Source organism: Lygodium microphyllum, chromosome 14 (genome assembly GCF_053477565.2).
Source record: "Lygodium microphyllum isolate KBCC chromosome 14, Lygodium_microphyllum_v1.1.10, whole genome shotgun sequence".
NCBI classification, from domain to species: domain Eukaryota; kingdom Viridiplantae; phylum Streptophyta; class Polypodiopsida; order Schizaeales; family Lygodiaceae; genus Lygodium; species Lygodium microphyllum.
In genome coordinates, this window is record NC_141148.1 from 22942113 (window position 1) to 22966298 (window position 24186).

General features: G+C 42.0%; 1 protein-coding gene across 2 annotated transcripts; it reads right to left on the minus strand.

The window, feature by feature from the left end:
* Positions 1 to 2568: 2568 nt before the first annotated feature.
* On the minus strand, positions 2569 to 4271 carry LOC148025414 (uncharacterized). 2 transcript variants are annotated; one of them, XM_087692090.1, is made up of 3 exons: positions 3984 to 4271; positions 3681 to 3838; positions 2569 to 3526 (listed from the first exon to the last, which is right to left on the minus strand). In XM_087692090.1, the coding sequence occupies exons 1-3, from the start codon at positions 4111 to 4113 to the stop codon at positions 3176 to 3178; spliced, it is 639 nt and encodes a 212-aa protein (XP_087548216.1). In that variant the 5' UTR covers positions 4114 to 4271; the 3' UTR covers positions 2569 to 3175. The 2 variants fall into 2 exon arrangements, with proteins under 2 accessions (XP_087548216.1, XP_087548215.1); XM_087692089.1 differs by having other exon boundaries at positions 3960 to 4271.
* Between the last annotated feature and the right edge of the window lie 19915 nt (positions 4272 to 24186).

Sequence of the window (24186 nt, forward strand, 5' to 3'; positions counted from 1 at the left end):
TGCTAATGCAAGGTTTGCAATGTCTTGTATCTAAGCTTAATAGTGCAGGTAGCACTAGAAAGAGGGAAAAGCTTGTAGCAACACATCCCTCGTGCTAATATGAGAACAAACTATAGCATTGAGCCCTACTTCACCAATGCATACTTGAGGAAAAAAATCCCCTTACATTTCTTGAGAAAAGAGAAAGCTCTATTTTTATTAGGTCTCTTCAGGGAAAGTATCTTCTTCTTCTTTTTTTTTTTGTTTTTGTTTTTTTTTTTTTTTTTTTTTTTTGTTGACATGGAGGCCCTTCTTGTCACGGATGGATAAAGTTGACTCGATGAGCACCAAAACAAACTATAGCATTGAGCCCTACTTCATGGGTTGTGCTCGAAGACAATAATTTCCCCAACAATTTATTTTAAAAAGAGAAAGCTCTATTTTGGTTAGGTCTAGAGGAGATATAGTTGATATCAAATTGTGTCTTGGATTAAACTTTACGGTACATTTCATCTCTCTTCTATTTATGCTCCCTTTCGACTTTACAATGCTATTCGTAAAGTTACGATTTTACAGGTACAACGACATGCTTAGATCTACTTCTAAACCACAAAAAGCAACCCATAATTTCCTACACTCAAAAGTACCCAAACAAACAATGTGTATTGTATTCAGCCAAATTAGAACATGTAAAAAGTTTACTTGCAAGTCTCGGAGATTCTCAACGAGATTAATGAGATCTGATGCTTTAAAGAGGAAGCATTTATAAACACGCACGTCCCTAGCCTCTCGTATTACAAATTGTCTTCAACTAGCTCGAATACTCGAATGTCCTGTTATTTTAGCATTTTGTACCACAGTTAATACTTTCGTTGTTTTTTACTTCTGGAGCAGGTGCTCACTGCTTAGCGTGTACTTTTTGCAGGAGTGTCGAAACATACCAACAAATTATTGAATGAGAGACAAAAGGAACAGTGCACTAAAAATTTGCCAAATGAGAGTGAACGTGAGGTGCAACCGAGAGATGCAACCTGGCATGCATGTATGGCCAACAAATTATTGAATGAGAGACAAAAGGAACAGTGCACTAAAAATTTGCCAAATGAGAGTGAACGTGAGGTGCAACCGAGAGATGCAACCTGGCATGCATGTATGGCATGCCTACATACACCTAATATATATATAAAAACACAGAGAGAGAGAGAGAGAGAGAGAGAGAGAGAGAGTATTAAGCAAAGAGTAAGCACATTACAGTGTGCGGGAGAAGTGAAGAAAGCAACATGATCACTCTATACTCTTCTCATAGTGCTTTGCAAACTACTGGCTAACTATTTATTTCCTTGGGTATAATTAGGTGTTATGTTTTTCAAGGGAATAATTCTTCCAACATCCGAAGCTTAAGATTCGAGTTTGTGGTGCAGGTTGGAGGCAAACACACGAAGGACTCGTTACCCATCCTGGAAGCCAAGTTGAGACAGGATTAGTTGCAGCAGCTTCATGAGCAATTGGCAGAACACATCTAATATGCAAAGCCGGATGCTGTCAACGAGAAACGAAGAACTCATAATAACCCAAGTTCCAACCTGCTCTCCTGGCTCACTCCTAAAAGCCAATTTGGGAGCAGACAGGATGTACTTACCAGCCCTTCTCAACAAAGCAAAAAAGATTAGGACATGTCCTGGCTTCACTACCCTTGCTGCTAAACCCAAACAACGTCTTGTTGTCTGATATCAGTTGAAAAGTTTATATATCTGTGTAGACATAATGGATTGCCCCTAAATACTAAACAATGGATTGCCCCTAAATACTGAACAATGGATTGCCCCTAAACAGTAGACTGTAAGAGTCTACAGCCCTTACTTCAAGGTCGAAAAATTTAACCAACCAATGGATTGTGAGTCTGTCCCGGTTGCGACGCTTATACGATAACAACTAGTTAGTTAAACGCCGGATATCGAGTTGTTATTTTTCATTATTTCTCACATTCTGACCAGTAGTACTTCCCTCACCTATGTTGCATTCAGCCAGGCAACTAAACATTAAAGGACCTATCCAAGGGTCATTGAGCTTCTACAGCCTGACTCAGTAGTAGAACACTAAAAGCAAGTTCACCTTTCTGACACTTAACCCTTTTGATGATGTTTACTCGGATAGGGTCCAGCCTCGATATTGCAATTATCAATTTGCAATTATCAATAGACCCTTACTTTCCCTTTCGCAGATCTCTTTGTAGTTGCCACCCCACAGATTAAAATAGAAGCCTTCCTAATTACAAATTTTAATTTTTACGATAACATTCCCCCATACATATAAAATATAAGCCTTCCCAATTACAGATTTTAACTTTTACGATAACAGTCCCCCATGCATACATCATGAGAACTCCAATCCTTGGTCGTGCTGTACTTAATCGTCTGATCTCCGCCGACAAACCTAATAAGAGATTACTAACTACCACATTGTATAATGCGCCAATTGTGAAGCGGGATTGAGGTGAACGGTGAACCAGAATATTACACAGACAATCATGATTCATAATCCGACTCGTGAAACAGGGTTTGGCACAACGCAAATTTTCAATGCGGCATCCAAAAATTCACATTCGAGTCCCGGAGAGGTCAAGATAACCTCAAACAGATTACATATCTCTACCCAAGAGGATATAGTGATACAGTATTATACTGAAGGCATCCCCCCTGCGTCGAGGGACACATCTTCGACATCATTAATGTACATAATATAATATGAAGAGAAAACAGAACCATGCACGTCCTGCGAGGGGGGATTTTCCCTTAACAAAAACGACGCGCACGGGATGTGTTAGCCTAAAGAACCTAGTGATTCAATACAATACGTGCTCTCGATGAGCTAATTAGGCATGCTAGCTGCTAAAGCCAATAACAGCCCCAGGACTCTCTTTCTATTTCTCTCCAAGCCTATAACTACTGCCAAAATCTTTGCCCAGACTGAAGGTGAAGAAGCTGATGATAGCTGCCAACCAGACATTATTTCGTGTCATATGGCACGCATGCACGGTAGATCGCAGCTGCTGTCCTTGAGGCCAAAAATGTTCCTTTATAATGAGAGTTCGGGCGGACCGGTACAGGTACTCCTGTGTAGACTCGTCTGCTATTCACAAACATATTCGTGAGGAGTCGAGACGGCTGACAGGGTAACTATAAGGCATCTCGCGCGCTCAGGGAGAGGTAGGTTGATCACTGTGATGGAGAGGATCAGGGCCGCCCGGAACCTGCCTTCCTTCTTCCTCGTATACATTACTTTTAGTACTGCCATTGATGCTGCTGCTGCTGATTGATGGTCCCGATCTATTCACTGATGCAAACACGACCGCACCACTGAGACGGCGCTTTTGCTGATGCATAACGTCGCGCCTGCAGCCCGACTGCGCACCCTCAGTGCAACCACTGCTCGCTGCTGCTGCTGCTACTACTGATGCCATATGCTTCAACGGCTTCTTTAAGAAAGGCTCCCGGCCTGTTATGGACACCCACAAAGCACGCAGCCTCCAATCTTTCATAGCCACAAGCTGCCGTTTAGAGACAACAACCGATTCAAGAACATGATCAGTTGCGTACAAGGCAATCACGCGAATAGTTAAAATACTCGTAAAACGCTACTACGATTATTATTAGGCAACCCAAATACAACTTCTGCAAATAAACACACTAATGACAAAGCACCTCTTGAGGTCCCATACTGCCCAAGGGTGCCACGTGATCAACAGCAGGCAGGGCATTATAGACAAAGGAAGTTCCGGGTGACGGAGTCGGATTTCCTCGCTCTGTACTAGAAACTCGGACACCCAGATCACCAGCCTGCGCCCCTTGCATTGACAGCCCTGAAAGTAGAAATGGAGGAAAAATGAAAATTCATTACACGAAGGAACAAAGCCCATAAGATGCAGTAGATTCGATTGATTAAAATTGATGCAGCATTTCAATCCAAAGGAGAACACGTACTTAAATCTACCACTAGCACAGCACCTGTGTTTGGCAGGAACCCCTTATTGTGCTGGGCGCGGGGATTGCGCCTGCTGCCATGTACAAAGGAGGTGCAAGAAGAGCATATCAGGGAGCAGAGAATTAAGAGAGCTGCCCGGCTTAGGAACCCCATGTCCAGTGTAAGCGGCAGCTAACACTGTCACGAGTTGCTAAGTGTGAGAGCTGGCAACTACCGGCTGTTGCTGTTGGTGCACTGCTTCTGGCGAAAAAATCAAACGAGAACTACCGTCTGAAGAAGAAACAAGTAAGATAAATGTGTCCGGAGCAGTTTTGGCTCATATATAGATAGGTAGAATGATGACGATACACATAAATGAAGAAGTGAGGTGAGACGAGGTGTGTTGTAGTGGTGGTGGGGGGGTTATCATAAGGTTGTGAAGTGGTGGGTTAATAAAAACACCGATGATGGTAGGGGGTATTAATTAGGATGGAAAAACTATGAGAAGCGGCCGCCAGAGAGAGAGAGAGAGAGAGAGAGAGATTCGGCAGATTGGTAAAATATTATTGAAGTGAAAATGAAAATTGGAGAGAGTTTTGTGTTTGGTTTGTTTTTCCGAATCGTGTTGGGCAGTTGTATCGCCCCGCCTTACAGGACGTCCCTTCAAGCGATGTGAATCTAACTGAAAAATGTTAGGCTCCCTCTCTCTGTCTCTTGTGTCGTGAGGATAAACATGGGTATTGCATTCGGTCGGCTTATATATATATGTATGTATGTATGTATGTATGCCGTCCCGTTTCCAAACTGTGGAACTTACTGACAGCTATCGGCCCCTCTCTTTTTTTAAATTCTTTTTTTTCCTTGCGGGTGGGGAGGGAGGGAGGGGGGGCTACTCTTAACGAACTCACGAGAACACACAAAGAAGAGAGGACGAGGAGAGAGGGGAGATAAAAAGCGGAAGATGAAGAAGAGAGTGAGCGTCGTTTCTATTCAGATTTGGCAGCACTCCTGATAGGCCCATGCACCATTTAGGCAACTCTCCTCCCCCCCCCCCCCCCCCCCCCCCCGCGTAGGCAAAGGGCATTCCTATCGATGGATGCATTGCACATTGAAGTTTGATAGCTCGAGCATGTCACATCCTTCTAAAAAAAATCACATCATTATTCTCTCTCTCTCTATAAATAAATAAATATATACTTATACATATCTCCATTTCATTCAAAATCCGAGAGAGAGAGAGAGAGAGAGAGAATCTAGGCTACAAGCTTTTTGTAATTTACTGCCCCACCCCCAATTTTGCAACGTGGCGGCACCATCCTATTATTACCACCCATCAATCGGTATAGCTAGTAGCTAGACGATACACACAATGGTATATAGAGTAATAAATGAAAAGAATCATAAAAAGAATCTAGAGGTCGTTAGATCTTCAGGGGGCCGCAAGAGTCTAGCAATTCCGGTAGTAGGGCCGGAGGTACTTACTACGATATTATTATATACCACATACTAGATACATGCCCGTAGGTATTATGTTTAATAGTAGTGTATAATAAACACACTTGCATTGCCATTAGAATTTATTAGTCTCTCTCCCTTCTTCTTCTTCCTCTCTCTCTCTCTCTCTCTGTGTGCAGTGTGTACTACTTACTGTAGGAGCCCATGGCCGGGGGGGGATCCCATGGAAGGGGGGGCATCAATGATCGGCCCAAACACACGAGCCGCCCTAATCCAAACCCCATTTTAAATTCCCGCTAAGAAAACCATGCATGCGTTATCGTATCTCATCTCCAATGGTATTAATTTCTCATCCTAAACTTTTTAATCGAATGTTTTTCCGCATCATAGTCCTTTTTTGTTCCATGGGGAATGTCCAATCGTGCCCCCGGGTCCTGACATGAACCGTGTAAGCATGTGCGAGTGACATCAACCCCACTTGCCAGAGTAGTGCTGCGCTCGGGGGGGGGGTGTGTGTGTGTGTGTGTGTGTGTGGGCGCAAGGCTCTTCATTTGCGTCATGCTCTACTTTCCATCCAGCAAGCACCTTCACTTATTGTTGATGATGGCGAGCCATGCTTTTAATAAGGACTTCTATTCATGACATTCTCACGTGTCGAATTCAATTAACGGATATCCCCCCCGTGTTGCTCTAAATTCTAATCCTCCCCCCGCACCCATTCTCTCGGGAAGATAATACGAAATCTTAATAATGAGCAATTCCCATCTCCATCGAATCTAGTCGCGCAAGCTGCCAAACTGTCGCACAAGTTGCAAGACGCATTGCTTCACAAGCAAAGGCCTGATCACACGCTGCAGCAACCCCTCTCCTGAGAATGAGCAACGGAGGAGCTGCAGGATTCCATTACAAGTTGAATGCCTAACCTACAAAAATCCTTACAAAGATCAATCACGTACAGGTGAATTCACATAACCAACTGGAATGGATGGCAGCTCACAAGGAACCTTAGACACTAAACTGTATAGTAAAAATATTTGCATCTAGTCAATGTATAAAATGCACGTAGGGATTTTCAGATCTTAACTAGGTTTTAAGAGAAGCTATAACTAGGAAATTTGAAAATAGGTTGGTATCTAGCAAGTGCATGTATTTTTTCTAGTTACCATGCAAGGAGTATAGTCTTTTCATTTTACTAGATAAATATGAATGGATCCATAACTAGTAAAATACACAATTTACTTGCAATATTATGCAAATATCAAGCTAAACTTGCAAAATAGCTACATGTTTCAAGGCCACTAGCCATCATGATCCTCAAAGGTCAAAGTTTGAATGTATTAGTGTAAAAGATACTAGTGGATTTAACCAAGTTAACAATCATCCTATTAAACAATATGGCAAAAGAAAATTGAACCAATCTAGGTAATGTTTGTTCTAGGGAAATTGTTTTTGGCAAGATTTCTTAGATGGCTTTCACTCCTTGTGACTTACAAGACCATTGGATTATATATGCAAGTCAATTATACAAACCTTGCACATATCAATGAATGGAATCACATGTACTGCAAATCCTTACAAAAGAAATTAGGTTTCTCCGATGAGAAATGCTATGTTTTCGACAATTATGTTGACTTAATGATAAACACTATTCACTCTTTTACCTTTTAGCCTCATAGCATCCCTTCTTGCTCTCAAGCTTTATACATGTGACATACAACACTGATTGAAAGTGATAATGCCATATGAATGGGATTTATAAACCATGACTGTTGGGGATAAAGGTACATGTGCCTAGCCACCCGTGTATTAGTTACATTAATAGTACCCATATACTCGCACACCTATGCATTGTAGGTAGTGAGCGTCCATCACTGTCACTTCATTCTTTATTCTTTCAGTAACATTTGAATAAAGGGAGCGCTGATCATAAATTATGACTGTTGGAGTTCCCACATTAAGTGTGTCTCCTCTCTTGCTCTTACTCATTCCACCATAACTCTTGCTTCTGCTCCGTGCTTTCACTTCAGGGCTCACTCCCTTCAATTAGTATCAAAGCCATTGCACCAACATTGAGAAGCTCTTCCCTTTTAGTTTACTTCAGCTCAAGAAAAGCTTCAGCTTGAAGGTTCTATGGTAATTTAGCCCTTTTCTTCCCTTCAATTGGTATCAGAGCCATTGCACTAACATTAAGGAGCTCTTCCCCTTCAATTTGCTTCAACCTGAGAACAGCTTCAGCTTGAAGGTTCTATGGCAGTTCAACCCTATTCTTCCTGAGGTATGAATCTTGCTCTCGCTTCTTTCTCGATTTCCCCCTCCACTTGAGGCTTGTTTTGGAGCTTCAAGACCATTGCCCGAGCCTCACAAAGTGCTCGGTGGCAATCATTACCACCAACAGGAGACCAACAACAATATCAGCATGATTTGTGTATGTTCCTAGACTAGTCTTCTCTGCTTCTCCTCTAGCCTTTAACAAGCTCGTGACACTCTTGGCATCCTTGGTAATCATTGGCAACACCTCCTAGCACTTATATTTGGTCTTCTCTGCTTCTCCTCTAGCCTTTAACAAGCTCCTGACACTCTTGGCATCCTTGGTAATCATTAGCACCACCTCCTAGCACTTATATTTGGCATTGGGAATCATTGGAGCTCTTAAGATCAGCCATTGATTCACATGTTGTATATGATAGCTTGCTATCATACAATTTAGGACAGTGCTTCATTTATTGTCTGGAGATCACTTATGCTTCTCGGGATGTCTATTTGATGCAGATCACCTAGGGATGTTATGCCAATGTATTGGAATGCTATGGGATTGATTTGGATATTCTTTTCTTAGTTCTATAGAGGTTTTTTATTACTGTAGCAAGCATGAATGAATACTATTTCATCAATGAAAGCATGTGCCTATTGCTCCTGAGTGCTTTATTCGGGGTGATGTACCGATGCCTATGATTCATGGTACATGCTTGGTTATGCTCCCGGATTTCTTTTGAGCTAAGATTGAAGCTTTGAATCTTGACATTGGTTGTTATTCATTGTTATGTATGGTTATTTGATGCTCTAGTAAGCTTTGTAAGTTATTATGATTCAGATGCTCTTAGATATATGCTACTTGGATCTTGGATATATGGATACATTTCACATGATGTTTTGAGCTTTGTTTACTCGTATGACATTCGACTTTTTTTGTTTCAATGGGAGCCGCTGCTTAAGGCTTGGATGTTAGATTGAGCATTTGGTTATGTAGTTGAGCTTGATGATCTTACACTGAACTGTGGGACTTGTTAATATGTACATGCTCTTGTCATGCTTTATGTACTTAGTTAATGCTTAGTGAGCTAACGTGACATTACTTTTGGGCCAACATCTATCTTTGTCATGATGTTGTTAGTGATGTGTACACCTTAGTTGGTTATGTTCTGAGCTTATGTTGCTGAGTCCGTTGTGCCTTTAGTTGGTCTCCTCTATTACTCTGAGACCCACTCTATACATGATGATTACGCCTATGGGATGTATCTCAGTCTGACACATTGATTTTTTAATAGTTCTCGGTGCCAGTCGTCGCATATTCACTCACTGCTAGTTGGATTTATTCCCTGGTGATTGCAGTTTGTCTTATATCAGTGATTGCCCATCCTTGGCATTGACTTCTTATTATTATACTTCAATTTTAGCATGCTGTAATTATATCTTATGACACTATTTATGCAAATAGTCTCCTTCATTTTACAGTTCTTTGGATTGAGTTTGTGAACAGTTCATGACAATTTGTGCACTTGTTTGCCTTCATTATGGCTGGCGGCTCAAGTGATAGTGCTATCTTTAATATTGAAAAGTTGGATAGCACCAACTATAGCTACTAGAAGGTCCAAATCTTACAAGTTTTGGTGCAAAAATGCAAGTTAGGCCTTTGAAACATAAGGATGTCAAGCCCAAGCTTATTGATCCAAAGGATTGGACTAAATTAGATGAGCTATGTAAATGCACCATCATGTTATCCCTCTCTAAGCAAGTTATCTATAATGTTGTATTTGATGAGCAATTCGCATGGGAATTATGGAAAAAGATTTGCAATGTCTATGACAAATAGAGCTCTGCTTCTTAGATACATTAGGATTGAAGCAACTCATGGATTTTCACATGGAGGAAACTTCTATGTCATCTTAATTAAATGAGTTTCATTCCATTATTAGTCATTTATCTTCACAGAGAATTGAATTCAAGGGCACTTTTCTTCCCTTGTTCCTCTTAGTTACACTACTTGAATCATGGGATATCTTTCAAACTGCTATATGTGCCAACATACCTCCTGATGGGTTACATTTGTAGGATGTACAAGGTGCACTCTTGACTGAAGAGGTTAACAAAAAAAAAAAAAAGACGATGCTTTCCGCACCTCTCATGCTTTGATAGTTAGAGGCAATAATAGTAGGAGCGGTAATGACCCTAGTGGGAGATACTCTCAATAGTCTCTCTCTCAATGTGGACAATCTCGCAGTAAGTCCCATGGCCGTAAGTCCTCATTAACCTATCATTACTATGGGAAAGTAGGGCATATTCAGTCATAGTTCAATAAGATGTACGAGAATAACTGCAAAGAAAAGGGCAAGGGTAAAGCAGATTACAAAAACGATGATCGCAACACTGTCCTTAGTAAGTCTAGTGTTAAGATTGAAGAGATTAATGCTGTTCATATTGATTCTGATGATGATATCATGCTTGCAGCTTTTTCTCTTGATACTTCACAACTGGTTGATGTTTTGTTAAGGTATACTCAATGTTGGCTCATAGATTCAGGGTCTTTCTTTTATGTGACCCCTCATAGAGAGTGGTTTCACTCCTATCACAGTATAACTAGATCTATATATTTGGATAATGACTTGGCCTTGGAGATAGTTGGTATTGGTGATGTATAGCTACAATTTGATTCATGTTGCATGTTTACTCTTCATGATGTACGTCATGTACCAGCTCTCGTGAAGAGCCTTATCTCTGCTACCACTTTGAATGATGCAAGTTATGTAGTCTCTTTTGGTGATTCCTCATGGAAGTTTACATGTGGAAATCTTGTAACTGCATATGGTGCAAAGTTCAATACTCTCTATTCCTTACTTGTATTTGGGTCAGTTGAACATATTTTGGCAATGGATGCAATTTCACATGTATCTCTTTGGCATTGTTGCCTTGGGTACATGTCCTTGAAAGGAATGAAATTGCTTACTTGTTTGTAGTATATGTCACCCCCTGATTGTAAGTACTTTGAGTCTTACGATAATTATTTATATGGCAAGCAAACACATAATACGTAGAAAAAGTCTCGTATGACACACATGGATGAGCCATTAGCTCTTGTTCATTCAAATGAAATGCATCTTTCTTGTTTATAAGGATGCAGGCTATCACCTATGGGATCTGCAAGCTCAAAAGGTTATCTGTAGCCATGATTTTTTTCATGAGGAGAAAATGCATAAGTAGCCTGAGCATGTTGTTGAGGTATGTAGGGTGATATTTTAAAAGGAGCCTCCAATTAACTGTGCAACCAGCTAGACAGCATGTAGTAGCAAATAGCTGATTCCCCAGTGGCCCATGTCCTTGATGCTCCACAGGATGTACAGGCCCCACAGCCAGCTCTGAGACTATCTACTAGAGATAGACAATAACTTGCACGGTTTGAACCCTCTATGGATTATATTATGGTGATAGATGCTAGTAAGCCTCTTGCTTATGATGAGGCCATGCACACAGGTGACAGTCACTCTTGGGAGAGGGCCATGCAGTCAAAGTATGACTTGCTGTAGAGAAATCATATGTGGAATTTGGTTTCTTTGCCTAGTGGCAAGCATGCTTTGCCATGCAAGTGGGTATACAAGTTGAAAAGTATCCTTGGGTACCCCAAGCTGAGATACAAGGCCAGATTGGTTACCAAGGGCTTTAAGCAAGAATATAGTGTGGACTTTGATGAAGGCTTTTCTCCTATTTTAAAGATTACCCTATGCTTGGTACTAGCTTTGTTTCCTTAGTTTGACCTGGATCTTTATCAGATGGATGTCAAGATAGCTTTTCTTCATGAAAACTTACATGATGAGATTTACATGGAGCAATCTAAAGAATTTGTAGAACATGGTAGGGAACACCTAGTGTGCAGATTGCAAAAGAGTCTTTATAGCCTTAAGCAAGCACCTAGGAAATGGTACCACAAGTTCGATGCTTTTATGCATTCACAGGGATATTCCTGTAGTGATATGGATCAACGTTTATACAGAAGAAGCTTGTGATGGCAGCCTTATGATTTTGATCCTCTATGTGGATGATATGTTCATTACTGGGAGTGCTTATGATGAGTTAGATACCTTAAAATATCAGCTCAAGAAGAGCTTTGAGATGAAGGACATGGGACATGCCTCACATATTCTTGGGATGCGCATTATGCGCCATCACTCTAAAGGGCTCCTCTACTTGTCACAAAAGGAATACATCCAGAAGGTCCTTGAGCGGTTTCATCTACAGGATGTTAAGACTATTAGCTATCCTTTATCTTCTCACATGAAGGTTAGTCAAGTAGATTGTCTGCAGTCTGATGAGAAGAAGGTGGAGATTGCCAAGATTCCTTATGCATCTATAGTGGGAAATTTGATGTATGCCATGATAGCCACTTAACTTGACATAACATTTGCAGTGGGAGTTGTGGCATGCTATATGGCTACACCTGGCAGATGACATTGGGATGGTATCATGAGGTACCTGAAGGGCATAGCAACTATGTGCATCTGTTATGGTGGCTAGGATACATGAGTCGTGGGATACATGGACTCTGATTATATAGGACATGCATACCAATAGGAAGTCCATCTCTGGCTTCACCTTTGCTAGAGGTGTTGTTTCTTAGATGTCTAGGGTGCAAGAATATACGACCCTATCTACTATAGAGGCAAAGTATGTTATAGTCTCATTGAGGCTTGTAAGGAGGCTCTCTCATTATGGTAGCAGACTTTGGTGTTATTGATGTGGTCTCTATACTACATTCGGATTGTATGAGTGTTATTCAATTGGCCAAGAATCCGATTGATCTTCCATGCAAAGACGAAGCACATTGAGGTGCGTTACCACTTTATTCGATAGGTCACTTCATTCCTTATTCTTTCAGTGAGATTTGAATAAATGGAGGGCCAGTCATGTATTGTGATTGTTGGAGTTTCCACATTGTATATGTGTGTCTCGCTCTCTTGCTCTTGCTCCTTTCACCATAGCTCTTGCTTTTTTTCCGTGCTTCCACTTCAGGGCTCACTCCTTTCAATGACTTGATCCATTTTTCCACTTCATAGTGTTAGAAGGATTGGTGTCTTTTGATCAGAGTAGATGATCATTGCTTACAACAACGGTTTGGTATGATCTAATAAGCATATTATTTATTATTGTAAGCATTTTAATATAGCTTTTGTAAACGACCAATACGCACATGGCAACCACTCCTGTTTTCCATTAATCATCCTTGAAGCACCAAGAATGAATGTCCTTTATTGAATCACAAAAACTAATTATATGTGACTCAAAATATTTACATGTGCATCCCAAACATGTGTCAAGAGTATAATCCCATGTGGTTAGGCATAGACTCTCTTCAACCATTTAGACACTAACTTCAAAAGCAAGAGCTTTCTCCTTAAGTGCTTGTAAAATAGAAGAATTCTCTCTATCACAACATCCAATACTAACTTAGATTTGACCCTAGATACTCTAGCCACAAATCCCCTATTTCTATTCTCCCCACAGGCTCCTAATGACTACTTCTCTAATGATGTTCCAATGCTAGAGGGACTTCTCATCTAAAGGACCTTTATCTTGAAAAGAAATAGTTTTTAAGTACACATTTGCATTGGGTCTAGTAGCTTGGACTATTTCTTGATTAGCCAACATAGCCAAGGGATGGTTCCATAATAGATAAGGTATCGATTCTTTCTTCCTTAGGCGCATCTATCATTGGGGGAAACTCACATTAATTTCCCTTGTTTGTCTTTGGTAATGACCTTTTTACTACTGACTTTCCATATAAGTAAGTTTAGCTTGAAGAGAGGACACTTGACCATGCTATTCTCATCTTGTCCTTCCAAGTCCTTGATTGAATCCTTTGGAAATGGACCTTCGATTTTGCTACTATCTTCATTATGACATCATTTTTTCACTTCTTGAAATCCTTTCTGCTTTTGGCAACTTACTCTTGTTTACATCTAAAAGTCAATGATGGAGGGTGTCAATTTGCTCCTCTAGATGTAGGCCAATAGTCACCTTGAGGTCCACTACCTCTCGCAACATTATTATTTTTGCATTATTCAACTTGAATGTTTCTTTGGCCTTCTATGTATCGATTAACTCCTCCTTGTTGCAAGGGTCCATATATCAACCCATTGTATGACCCTTACTTGGCAACTACTTTAGACATATTCCTGCTGTGAGAGTGCACAATTGAAAGGAAAGTGAACATGAAGAGAATAAGGAGACTAAAAGAGAATGCAAGTGAGTGAAGGAATAACTTGTCTGCAATAGCTGAAAGATACAAGGCTACAGCTCTCAACCCAAACACACAGCGCTACACATTAGTGTGGTCCTAAATGGTAGTAGGGGGATGATAGAATGAGAAGGGTTGATAGATCACAACAATTAAATGATGGATGAATGAATACAAATGCAAGCCACTTATAAACATGTAAACTAAGGTCACTTCAGGTAATTGAGTGGCTATGTCCATAATGCGGGCACCTAGGACAACATGTGGAATATTAAATAAACAAAGGTCTAGAAAACATAAAAGATTAAGTATTAGAAGTACTTAAAAAAATAAAGATGTTAGAACAAGAAGCTCCATCGTGTGGGGGAACGTTGGTGTGGCGGGAAGCATTTCCCAAGAAAGCAAATTTACTCTTTCATGATCCAAAGTTTTGTTATCACTGGGCAAAAACAAACAAGCAAATGCTCACACACAGTAAAAATCAATCTTCCAAGCATCTTGCAATTGATGCAATAAATTTTCTTTGTTATGTTTAGTGCAATGAATTTCCTTAACATTAACAAAGAAACTGCATTCATAGTGCAATCTTCAGTACGAACATCAAAGTGAGTGTGTCAAACAAATTGATCTATTTTCTCAAAGTAAGGGAAACTCTTTGTTTAAAATGCTATAAATAGAAAAGTGTAAATGCTTGTAATGACGCATATGCCACTTGTATATTTCAGTCAGAATGATATATGCATCATGGAATAGTTTTGAAAATGAATGATCCATGCATTAGTCCAAGAGTGTGTGGTACATCATGACGTAATTTGAAAAATAATGATCAACATCTTAGAGTAGACAATGCTTCTGCACCTACAATCAAAAGATGGACAAGGTAGATTTCATTATAGTCACTTGCAACTTTTGTAGCTATATGTTGAGAGTCAAGAAGAGAGGTTAATCTAGATCATTTATATATGTATGCTGTATGCTTACATTCATTCATACTAGATCACATTTATACTATGTGTTGTATGTTGTATGGGAGCATGGAATCCTGGGTTGCATAGATCCTAATGATCACTTTGCCAATACATTGATGCACACATATGACACTCTTTAGCATGGTATCATCTCCATCATAACAAGCTAAATAACAATCCCATAATTACGATCTCCATTGCAACAAATTGAGAAATAATCTCATAAATGTTAGTATCCTATTCTATTTTCCTACTAGTGGAAAGACGATCTCATCTTGAAAACACTCAAGAATAATATATCTCACTTGAATTTTGTTGGAAAAGTGTATGACTATGCAAAAAATATATTCATGATAAGTCATAGCCTTTAAGGAATGTTTATGGCAATCTGTATAAGTAGGCAGCAGAGCTACTATTTGTTTGTGGCAATCTAGACATCGATGGAGATATATGACTAGCATCCCCATGATCAATAGTCCAAGGCTAATGAACAACTTCAAACGCTATGCATTTTAAGCATTGCCTTTGACTATCCATCCACCATCCTAATTTCTTTAGGGAACTCAAGCTCTCTTGTTAGTGAAAGTGAGCTAACTGACTGAATGCTTTTTTCATGGGGTGCACCTTCCTCAATATTCAGAGGTGTTAATTGATTAGGATCATCTACATTTGCACATGAGGCGATAGATCTATGACTTCTAATGTGTCTATTGGTCAAGGAGCTAGATGATTAGTCACAATACATCCTAATAGCTTATCATTCTCAACATCACCCTTTTCTTGATAATTTCTTTCTAAATGGTCTTCTATAGCAATAGTGGGGCATGTTTCATTTTTAATGCTCTCTTCATTATGTCCATTGTCAATAGCACGACCACCCTCCTCCTTGTCATCACACAAAAGACCCTTACTAATCTCTCTCCACCTAGAGGTGCATCTTATTGATGGCCCTCATTATCTACATTTGCATTTGGGATAAAAGCATTTGTACACACCTTTTTTTCCTCCTCTTCATGCATAGCACATATATCATTGTCACAAGTGGGCTCTTGTTAACCCTCAAACGAACAAGGTGGAAAATCAAGAAAATCTAAAAGCAAAAGATAGAGCCAAAGCAAAAGCAGAATGGAGAATGAAGGCACGCCAAGAAAAATAGGGAAACACAAGAAGTGTGAAAAAGTTTTAAATGAAGGAGAGGCACTCAAGAAAAAACACAAGTCAATACTGTTGTAAAAGAGCGCAAGGCACACCGTGATTTATTTTAAGAATGCCGGGATTTGGCCTGTGCGAATTGTAAATGTAGATGGGCGGTAGAAAGAAAGCTAGGAAGATAGGAGAACAATGGAAAAAAGGGCCTACAGGCCATGTAAAAAGAGGATGACCATCCAAATGGAATTTAGGGCTTTGTATATAAAGTTCAAAAGAGGAATGAGAGCTCATTCTTTGGTGTGTGTCAAAGTGGACTCTTCTTCTTGTCTCCTTCTCTTCTCTTTGCTTGCTTGTGTGTGCTTGAGGAAGGGAGTGTGAGTGTGAGGGAATGAGTATGTGAGGGTGAGGGATCAAGGAGGTGAAGCTCTCCACCATCCTCTCTCTTCTCTTCTCTTCTCTTCTATTGTTTCTTGCATGGCTATCGAGGATGGAGCTTGGAGGTGGAGGCTTGAGGATGCTTGAGCTTGCATCAAGAATCGTGGAGCTATCGGAGTGTTTGAGAGAGGAAGCAACTCAATCGGGAATCAAGGTAAGCTCACTACACTCGTAGAGAGGGATAGCGCATTGGCTATATGAGAGGTAGCCATTAGTACTCGCTTAGAATGCTTGAACAATAAGCGGTCCGTGGGTCTTGGTGGTTGAGCTAGAGAGCTTCCAACATTTTGGTTCCGTTGCCAGGACCACGGATTCAAGCTTGAGCGCTTGCGCGCTTCAAATTGAGCATCGAAGTAAGGGTTTTACCCCCGAACTGAAACTTGAGATAGATAGGAGGTTTTGGGCTTTAATCTGTGCTACAAGTAAGTATTTTTAGTTTTTGATGATTGGTTGAGTAGGAGAAATCCATTCAGTACCCTGCTTTTGATTTTTGTCGCATTTAGAGTAGGATAGGTAGGAGAAACCAGAGAGGGAAGCTTGAAGTTCAATGCTGTAAAACAATCTTGAACAGGGCAATAACAGGGGAAAATGAAAAAAAAAGAGTATTTAGAGGTGGAGCCGAAGGTCGAGTGATTGGGAAGGCCAAGGTGCAGGCCGGGGAGGGCTTAAGGTCCTGGGTGACCAGGGAAAACCTCATTTATAGTTCTGAATTTGTGTGTTTGTGTGAGAGAGAGAGAGAGAGAGCTTGCCAGTCTAGGTATGCATCAGATCAATGGGAGCACATGGGGACCTTTAGTGACATTTAGGCATGGAAGGCCTTTGGCCTACACTCCTCCTTGATTCTGGAAGTTCTGGTAGCTACTAGCAACATCCACATTTAGATTTTTGGACGACATGCATTTTGGACCGGCAGAATAAGATGCCCCCCACAGTGTTCGATTCCCAGAGTCAGATCGAGCAACCTATCTGATTCTTAGAGTCGGACCACTCGGACAACCCTACCTAGTCCGATCGGACATCCTATCCGATTTGGAAAATTGGACAATCCATAAACGGACACACGACCTGTCCTTCGGACGCTCGACCCATCTGATTGCGACGCTCGGATCACAGAATCAGACCAGCAGCCTTGTTCGATCAAACATACTTGCTTCGATTTTCAAAATCGGACCATTCCAGAATCGAACACTTGCCAAATTGAACGTCCAATTCCCAGAATCGAACGCACGAAAATCGGACCACTCAGACTTGGACCGTTGGATCCTAATGATCAAACCAACCCATCTTGTCAAATTCCATAATCGGACCACAACTTCAATTGTCCGATCGGCTGCTCGATTGTGACAATCAGACCCAAACCTGTTCGATCCCCAAAATTGGACACTAGTAAATTGGAGGTCCGATTTTTAAAATCGGACACTGGTAAACCGTACACATCCTGAGTAAGAGAATCTAGGAAATTAACAAACCCTGGCTAACGAGAAGCGTGATCCACACTGAAAGAATCCACCAAATGCCTCACGCATAGTTACAAATCTAGAGATTGTGGTGAACGGTCTGAAAGGGTGTTTGGTGTTGTGGGTTGAGCGCCGGAGCTACGCACATGTTGTTTTTTCACTCACTTTGACTTTCACAACTCGAAGCTCAATTAAGGAAAGCTAAAAGCTTGATTTCGCATAGTGCAGAAAAAAGAGCATACACGCACACACACACACACACACAGAGTGAGGGTAAGTTGAGGGATGATTGTAAGTAACAAGGAGGACACCTGGACCTAAGAACTTGAATGAACCCACCAATAAGAGACGACTCAAGGACATGGAAGGGATATCGAATTCCCAAAGGTAGGACCAAGCGGAGAACACGATCAAAAATTTGAATGCAACAAGGACAGACAATACCGTGGAAGTGGATTTTCCCGGCCTTATCAACTTGATCAACAACTTGGTAGAACAGGAAGTTCTAGACATGGAAGGAGGCAGCTCAGGTTGTAGAGGCAACGAGGAGCTTAACTTATGAGACTTTCCTAAGGTTGTCCAACATTTAGCGAACCAATACGACTCTCAAACCTAGCTAGAACACCATGGTAGGCCAGTAGAGGACATCATAGCAGACCTAGAGGAAGAGAGAAAACTGGCCCGTAGGGCTCTACAAGGCCTAGCTGCATACAACCAAGATCAGCAAACCATGAACTTGCGCCAGAGCTTAGAAATGTGAGAGATCTAGAGATTACTAGCCTTAGCGGGCAGGAATTGGTCAGAGAGCGAGAGAGCGCTGAAAGAAGATCTCACACTGAGCGAGTTTTTGACAAAGCAGCTATTAGATAACATGACCGTAGAACAAAGTGTTGCAGCATTGGCAACATCGCTACTGATGGGGTTGGGATTCAACCAAGGCTCTAAGAGTCAATTGAAAATCCCTATGGTAGCGAAGTAGCTGGACAAATACCAAGCTACCAACCACCCATACAGCTTCATGGAGCAGTTTGAGCAGGTCTGCGAAGCTAACAACCTCACTGATCCTTCTCAACACCCCCAAGCCTTTGGACTGTGCTTAGGCAACAAGGATTGGACCTGGTACACAAGTCTAGATGCTGCAGAGCGTGTCGATTTCAATGGCCTGAAAAATCTCTTCATTAAGAGATTTTTTGAATCTAGATACTCCGATAGCCTATTAGTGCAACTTATGAATGTCAAGCAGAAAGAGAGAGATGACATTCAAGATTATGTGACCCATGTCAGGAGCCTCTTCAAGGGAATTCCCTTGGGTGAGAGACCAACCAAAAGGGCGGTGTCCACAGTATTTATCAACGGAATACGGGGCGAGGAGCTCTACAAAGCCTTGGCCAGCAACTCAAGCTTGCAGCGAGATGCACTGGCAAGGGTCTTTAAAGAAGCTATTAGAGTGGATGACCAGCTCAAGAAAAGAGACTCCAAGGGCTCGAAACAAGAAGAGTTTAGTGCCAGGAGTTCCGAGAGAGCCTCAATGCCGAGTGAGAGAATAGACTCAAGCACTTAGGACAAAGGGAAGGGCACTGAGTTGGGACAAGAGTTAGTAGAGATTAGGATGGACATAGCAAAACTACAAAAGATGATGAGACGACCAATGCGCCCACATGTCCAATGTGTGTATTGTGGCAGAAACCACTTGCCAATTGAGTATCAGGACCCTAGGTCATGACCTTTGCACTTATTGTGGTAGGTTAGGCCATGACACCATGCAATGTTGATCACCTCGGAGGCTCCCGTACCCACAGCTTTACAGTCAACCCCACATTGCGAATAGGCCACTAAACATCTTTGGAAGGGGAGCCCCATTGGCTCTTCCGGCACCAAATGACGCTAAACTGACTATCCCTAGGATGGAAATAAATCCTACATGTATACCTAGACCACATGGACCCTATGTGACCCATCCACCGAGTGACACTCTAGTCCATTATGTAAACGAGCCTAGCAACGATGAGCCTTATGTAAACCCGTACGTGTCATACGATGAGGAAGGCAATGCTATCCTCATGGACTATCAACCAGTACCGGTGATGGCGTTGGGTAGAGGAAGATGCAGAGGCCTAGGAGGGCAAACCCAAGAACCAATTGTGTGTTGGAGTTGCAGCCACCCAATACATTTTTCTTCACGCTGCCCCGAGAGGGATATGACTATGACCAAAGATAAGATGAGTGTGGAATCTCTCATCTCTTTGTCAACTGCCATAAGGAGAGACCATCCTCTAGTTTGACAAATGAACCATTGGTTCCAGTGGGGTTGTTCGGTGTCGAGACACTCGACAAGGAGGCCACACCTATCCCATTGTGTGTCATGACCTGTGCGCAAACGAAGCATGCTGGCATATCATTGCCAGGGCCTAGCAACCTAAGTTGGAAAGAGGAGTCAGAGATGAAGGAAGAGGAGACCAAATGCTAAGGTCACCCTCAAAACCGAAAGTGCCACGAATTTGCCGGGTCGGAGGGAAAGCCATTGACTCAAAAGAAGAGATGTCGGCACCTCATACGACTAAAAAGAAAAGTGCCAAGGTTGGGGAGTACCCCAACCCGAAGTGCCAACTTGAAGCCATCAAAAAGGTGAAAGAATGGGTAAGGGAGGCCCATGAGCACCTAAAGGATACTGAGCCCATACTGGAGAATGAGATCGATGATCTCTCAAGCATAGGGGTCCCAATCTCTACCCCACAATCAAAACCAAGGGAGGCAATGGAACCACAAGATGTACCGCCTAGAAAAAGTCTAGAAAAAGTCCCAATCTCTACCCCACAATCAAAACCAAGGGAGGCAATGGAACCACAAGCTGTACCGCCTAGAAAAAGTCTAACCGCCTTAAGCCGACAAAATAATAAAGGCCATTGGTCGAGAACCACAGACCTAGAAGAGAGGTGGGTGACTAGCAACCTCCTCTATACACTTGTGACCCCTCCGATAACTCTGAGCTTAGGCATCTTGCTTAGGTAGCACCCAATGCTATGGCGGGAGATTAAGCAGTGGGTTGAAGAACCAAATGAGCCAATTGCCATGGACTGGCCTGAGCATGATGCATAAACCCAAATACCCAGCATGACTCTACACTCCCTATCTAAATCCATGCATGTCAAGGCCTTTTGGGAAGGCACGAAAATGCATGCAGTCTTGCCAGTCCTAGCACTAGGAGACGTCACCAGAAAGGGGATCGTGGACACATGGGCAGGAGTGAGTGTATTGAGCCATGCGATACTCCAAACTTGGGGCAACCCGCTGGTCGAGACTATTAGATTTAACGTCACACTGGCAAATGGAATAAAGAGGAAGACATTCGAAGTGTTAAAAAGCTGACCAGTAAAGATTGCAGGGATCCAATTATTTGTTGGCTTCATTGTTATGAAGGGAGTGGACTACAACATCCTGCTAGGCCGACCCTGGATGCGCAATGCGAGAGTCGTAAAGGACTAGAGCAATTGTCTTATCTTCTTGGGCAATCAAATAGAAGCTATGATAGTAGAGATGGACACTAGGAAGACTGCCCCAATCGACCTAGACACCATCTCAACCATGCTGAACGACGACGGACATATTAGGGGATCCTACTTACCAAGTATATCCCATGCCTGGAGAACGAACGGGACGAGATGCACATTTTGGCTACCATGGACCTACCATTCTCAGATACAGAGGAGTACGAATAAGCCGTCAAGGTGACTGATCAGTTCACAGACACACCTTCAGTATCATATGCATGATGATGACGAGTCTACATGGAAGAACCACTCATGTTGCATTGCGAGTCCTAAGCAATAGGCGTGAGCTCCAAGAGGTCCTAAGATACTTAACCAAAAAGTTGGTTGGCAATTCGGCGATGACCCTTAAGCCACTCCAAGATCTCCTAGATGAGCCTGAATGGAGATGGTCCAAGGTACACGATTTGAACTTGAATTACAAGTGGGCCTTACTTCTCGACCAACAAGAAGGGAGTAGTCAGAACCAGGAGGTTCAGGAGCAACCTAATGAAGACAGCTCCGACAACGAGTATGAGGACTGTTGTTCCTTCAGTAGTAAGAGCGAAAAGGAAGTTGATATCTTAGAGTACAACACTGGGGGCATGTAATCGAACAAATACAAGCAGTCCCCAGACCAAGCAAGCAGAGTGCACTTAGAGATGGAGTCAAATGTGAGGACTGCAATCGAACTTGATTGGAGCACATAGGTGCAATGGATTGCGAGTGGGCACGCCTAGTCCAACCAAGTGATACACCACTGATGCGAACGAACTCACCTTCAGAGCTACGACCTCTAGGAGAGAGCCCCTCTTTTAGCAAAATTGGAGAGTTCGATTCCGAATCGAAAGTTAGCTTAGATAGTGATCCTGAAATACCTTGGCCTCCCAAGACTAGATGCACTAAGGGGGACCTACCCGTTCACCTATGACACTGATGATTAAGGGAGAAACGAAAAAAATGCTGAGCAAAGAAACGTGGACAGAGGAAAAATGCAAATTGCAAGACCTACCAAAACGGTTCACAAAGTTCACAAAGGGAGATAGGGTGGTGATCCTACTGGGAGCCAAACGACAAGGGCAAGCAAGCAAACCCATCGAGGTACCCGCCAAGGTTAAGGAGGCCGATTTAGCAAGGGAAGGGGAGACCTTGTGACTTGTCTTTATAGCCGATGATGTGGTTGAGCAAGATGAGGCGAGTCTCATTACTCTCTTGTGAGAGTATGTAGACATCTTTGCTTGGTCCCTAGAAGAGCTCAAAGAGGTAGACCCGAGTGTAGTGACTCACAACATACCCATGACACCTGATGCAACACCGGTCAAATAGTGAATTGACAAATTGATGAGAGAAAGATTTATCTACGAAATTAAACATATAGATAGGGTCTCACCCATAGTCATAGTCATAAAGAAAAATGGAAAGATTCTAGTGTTTGTTAATTACAAGATGGTAAATGCAGCTACAAAAAGAGATAATTACCCATTGTTGTACACCGAGCACATGTTAGAGAGAGTGGCTGAAAAGGAGGCCTATAGTTTCATGGATGCCTTATCGGGATACAATCAGTTGCAAGTGCATCCTAATGATAGGCATAATATGGCGCTTGCCAGTGAATGGGAGTCTTTGCCTACATAGTCAGGCTTTTTGGATTAACTAATGCACCTGCCACTTTCTAATGATTGATCTGTACAATATTCAAAGACATGCTAAGAAAGGAGTTAGAAGTTTCATGGACGACTTGTGCATTCACTCTGCTTGGCAAGAACACTTAGGCAGGCTTTGAGCAGTCTTTAAACAATGTCAGCTATACCGCCTCTCATTGAACCCCTTGAAATGTCAGTTCTAGGTGAAGCATGGATGCATCGTAGGACACGTGGTGTCAAAGAATGGCATTGCCATAGATATTTTGAAGATCAAGGTCATTGTCTATCTTCCATCCCCAACTGATTACAAGGGTGTTTAGTGCTTCTTAGGACATACCGGGTACTATCAACGGTTTGTGTTAAACTATGCATTGATTGCTAGACCTTTATATAAGCTGTTGGTTGTATTTGAATGGACCACAGAGTGCCAACGCGCATATGAGGAACTAAAAAAGGCTCTAACCACCACTCTAATACTACGAGCCCCAGACTGGACACTCACGTTCCATGTGCACATCGATGCTTCAAAATTCACTGTAGGAGCTATGTTGTGCCAACCTGGTAAACAGAACCTAGATTATCTAGTGAGCTTTACTAGCAGACAACTCAGTGAGAATGAAATGAATTACTCAACAACGGAAAGAGAGGGCTTAGCCATAGTATTTGCAGTGAAGAAATTCCCGCATTATCTTTTGGCTACGCCTTTTACTTTCTTTGTTGACATCAAGCCTTGTTATATCTGGTTAATAAACCATGCACCATAGGACGCATTGCTAGATGGCTTCTTCTACTTTTGGAATTTGATTTCACAGTGGTAGTGCGTAAAGGAAAGTAGCATTACATGGTTGATCATCTGTCTCATATCCCCACGGGAGAAGCAGTTGGACAAAGCATTGAGGATGAACTGCCAGACGCGCACCTATTCTGCTTGTCCAGCGAAAAAGATTTGTTTAAAGCTGACTTATCGCCATATTGGGCATATGACATAGTTCAAGTGCTTCAGCACGGACTATCGAAACAATTGATAGAAAAGGCCCGCCTTAGGCGGCTTATTCTAAAAATCCAACCCTATCAGCTGACCAACTTTACAAGCTAGGGCAAGACGGGTTGCTG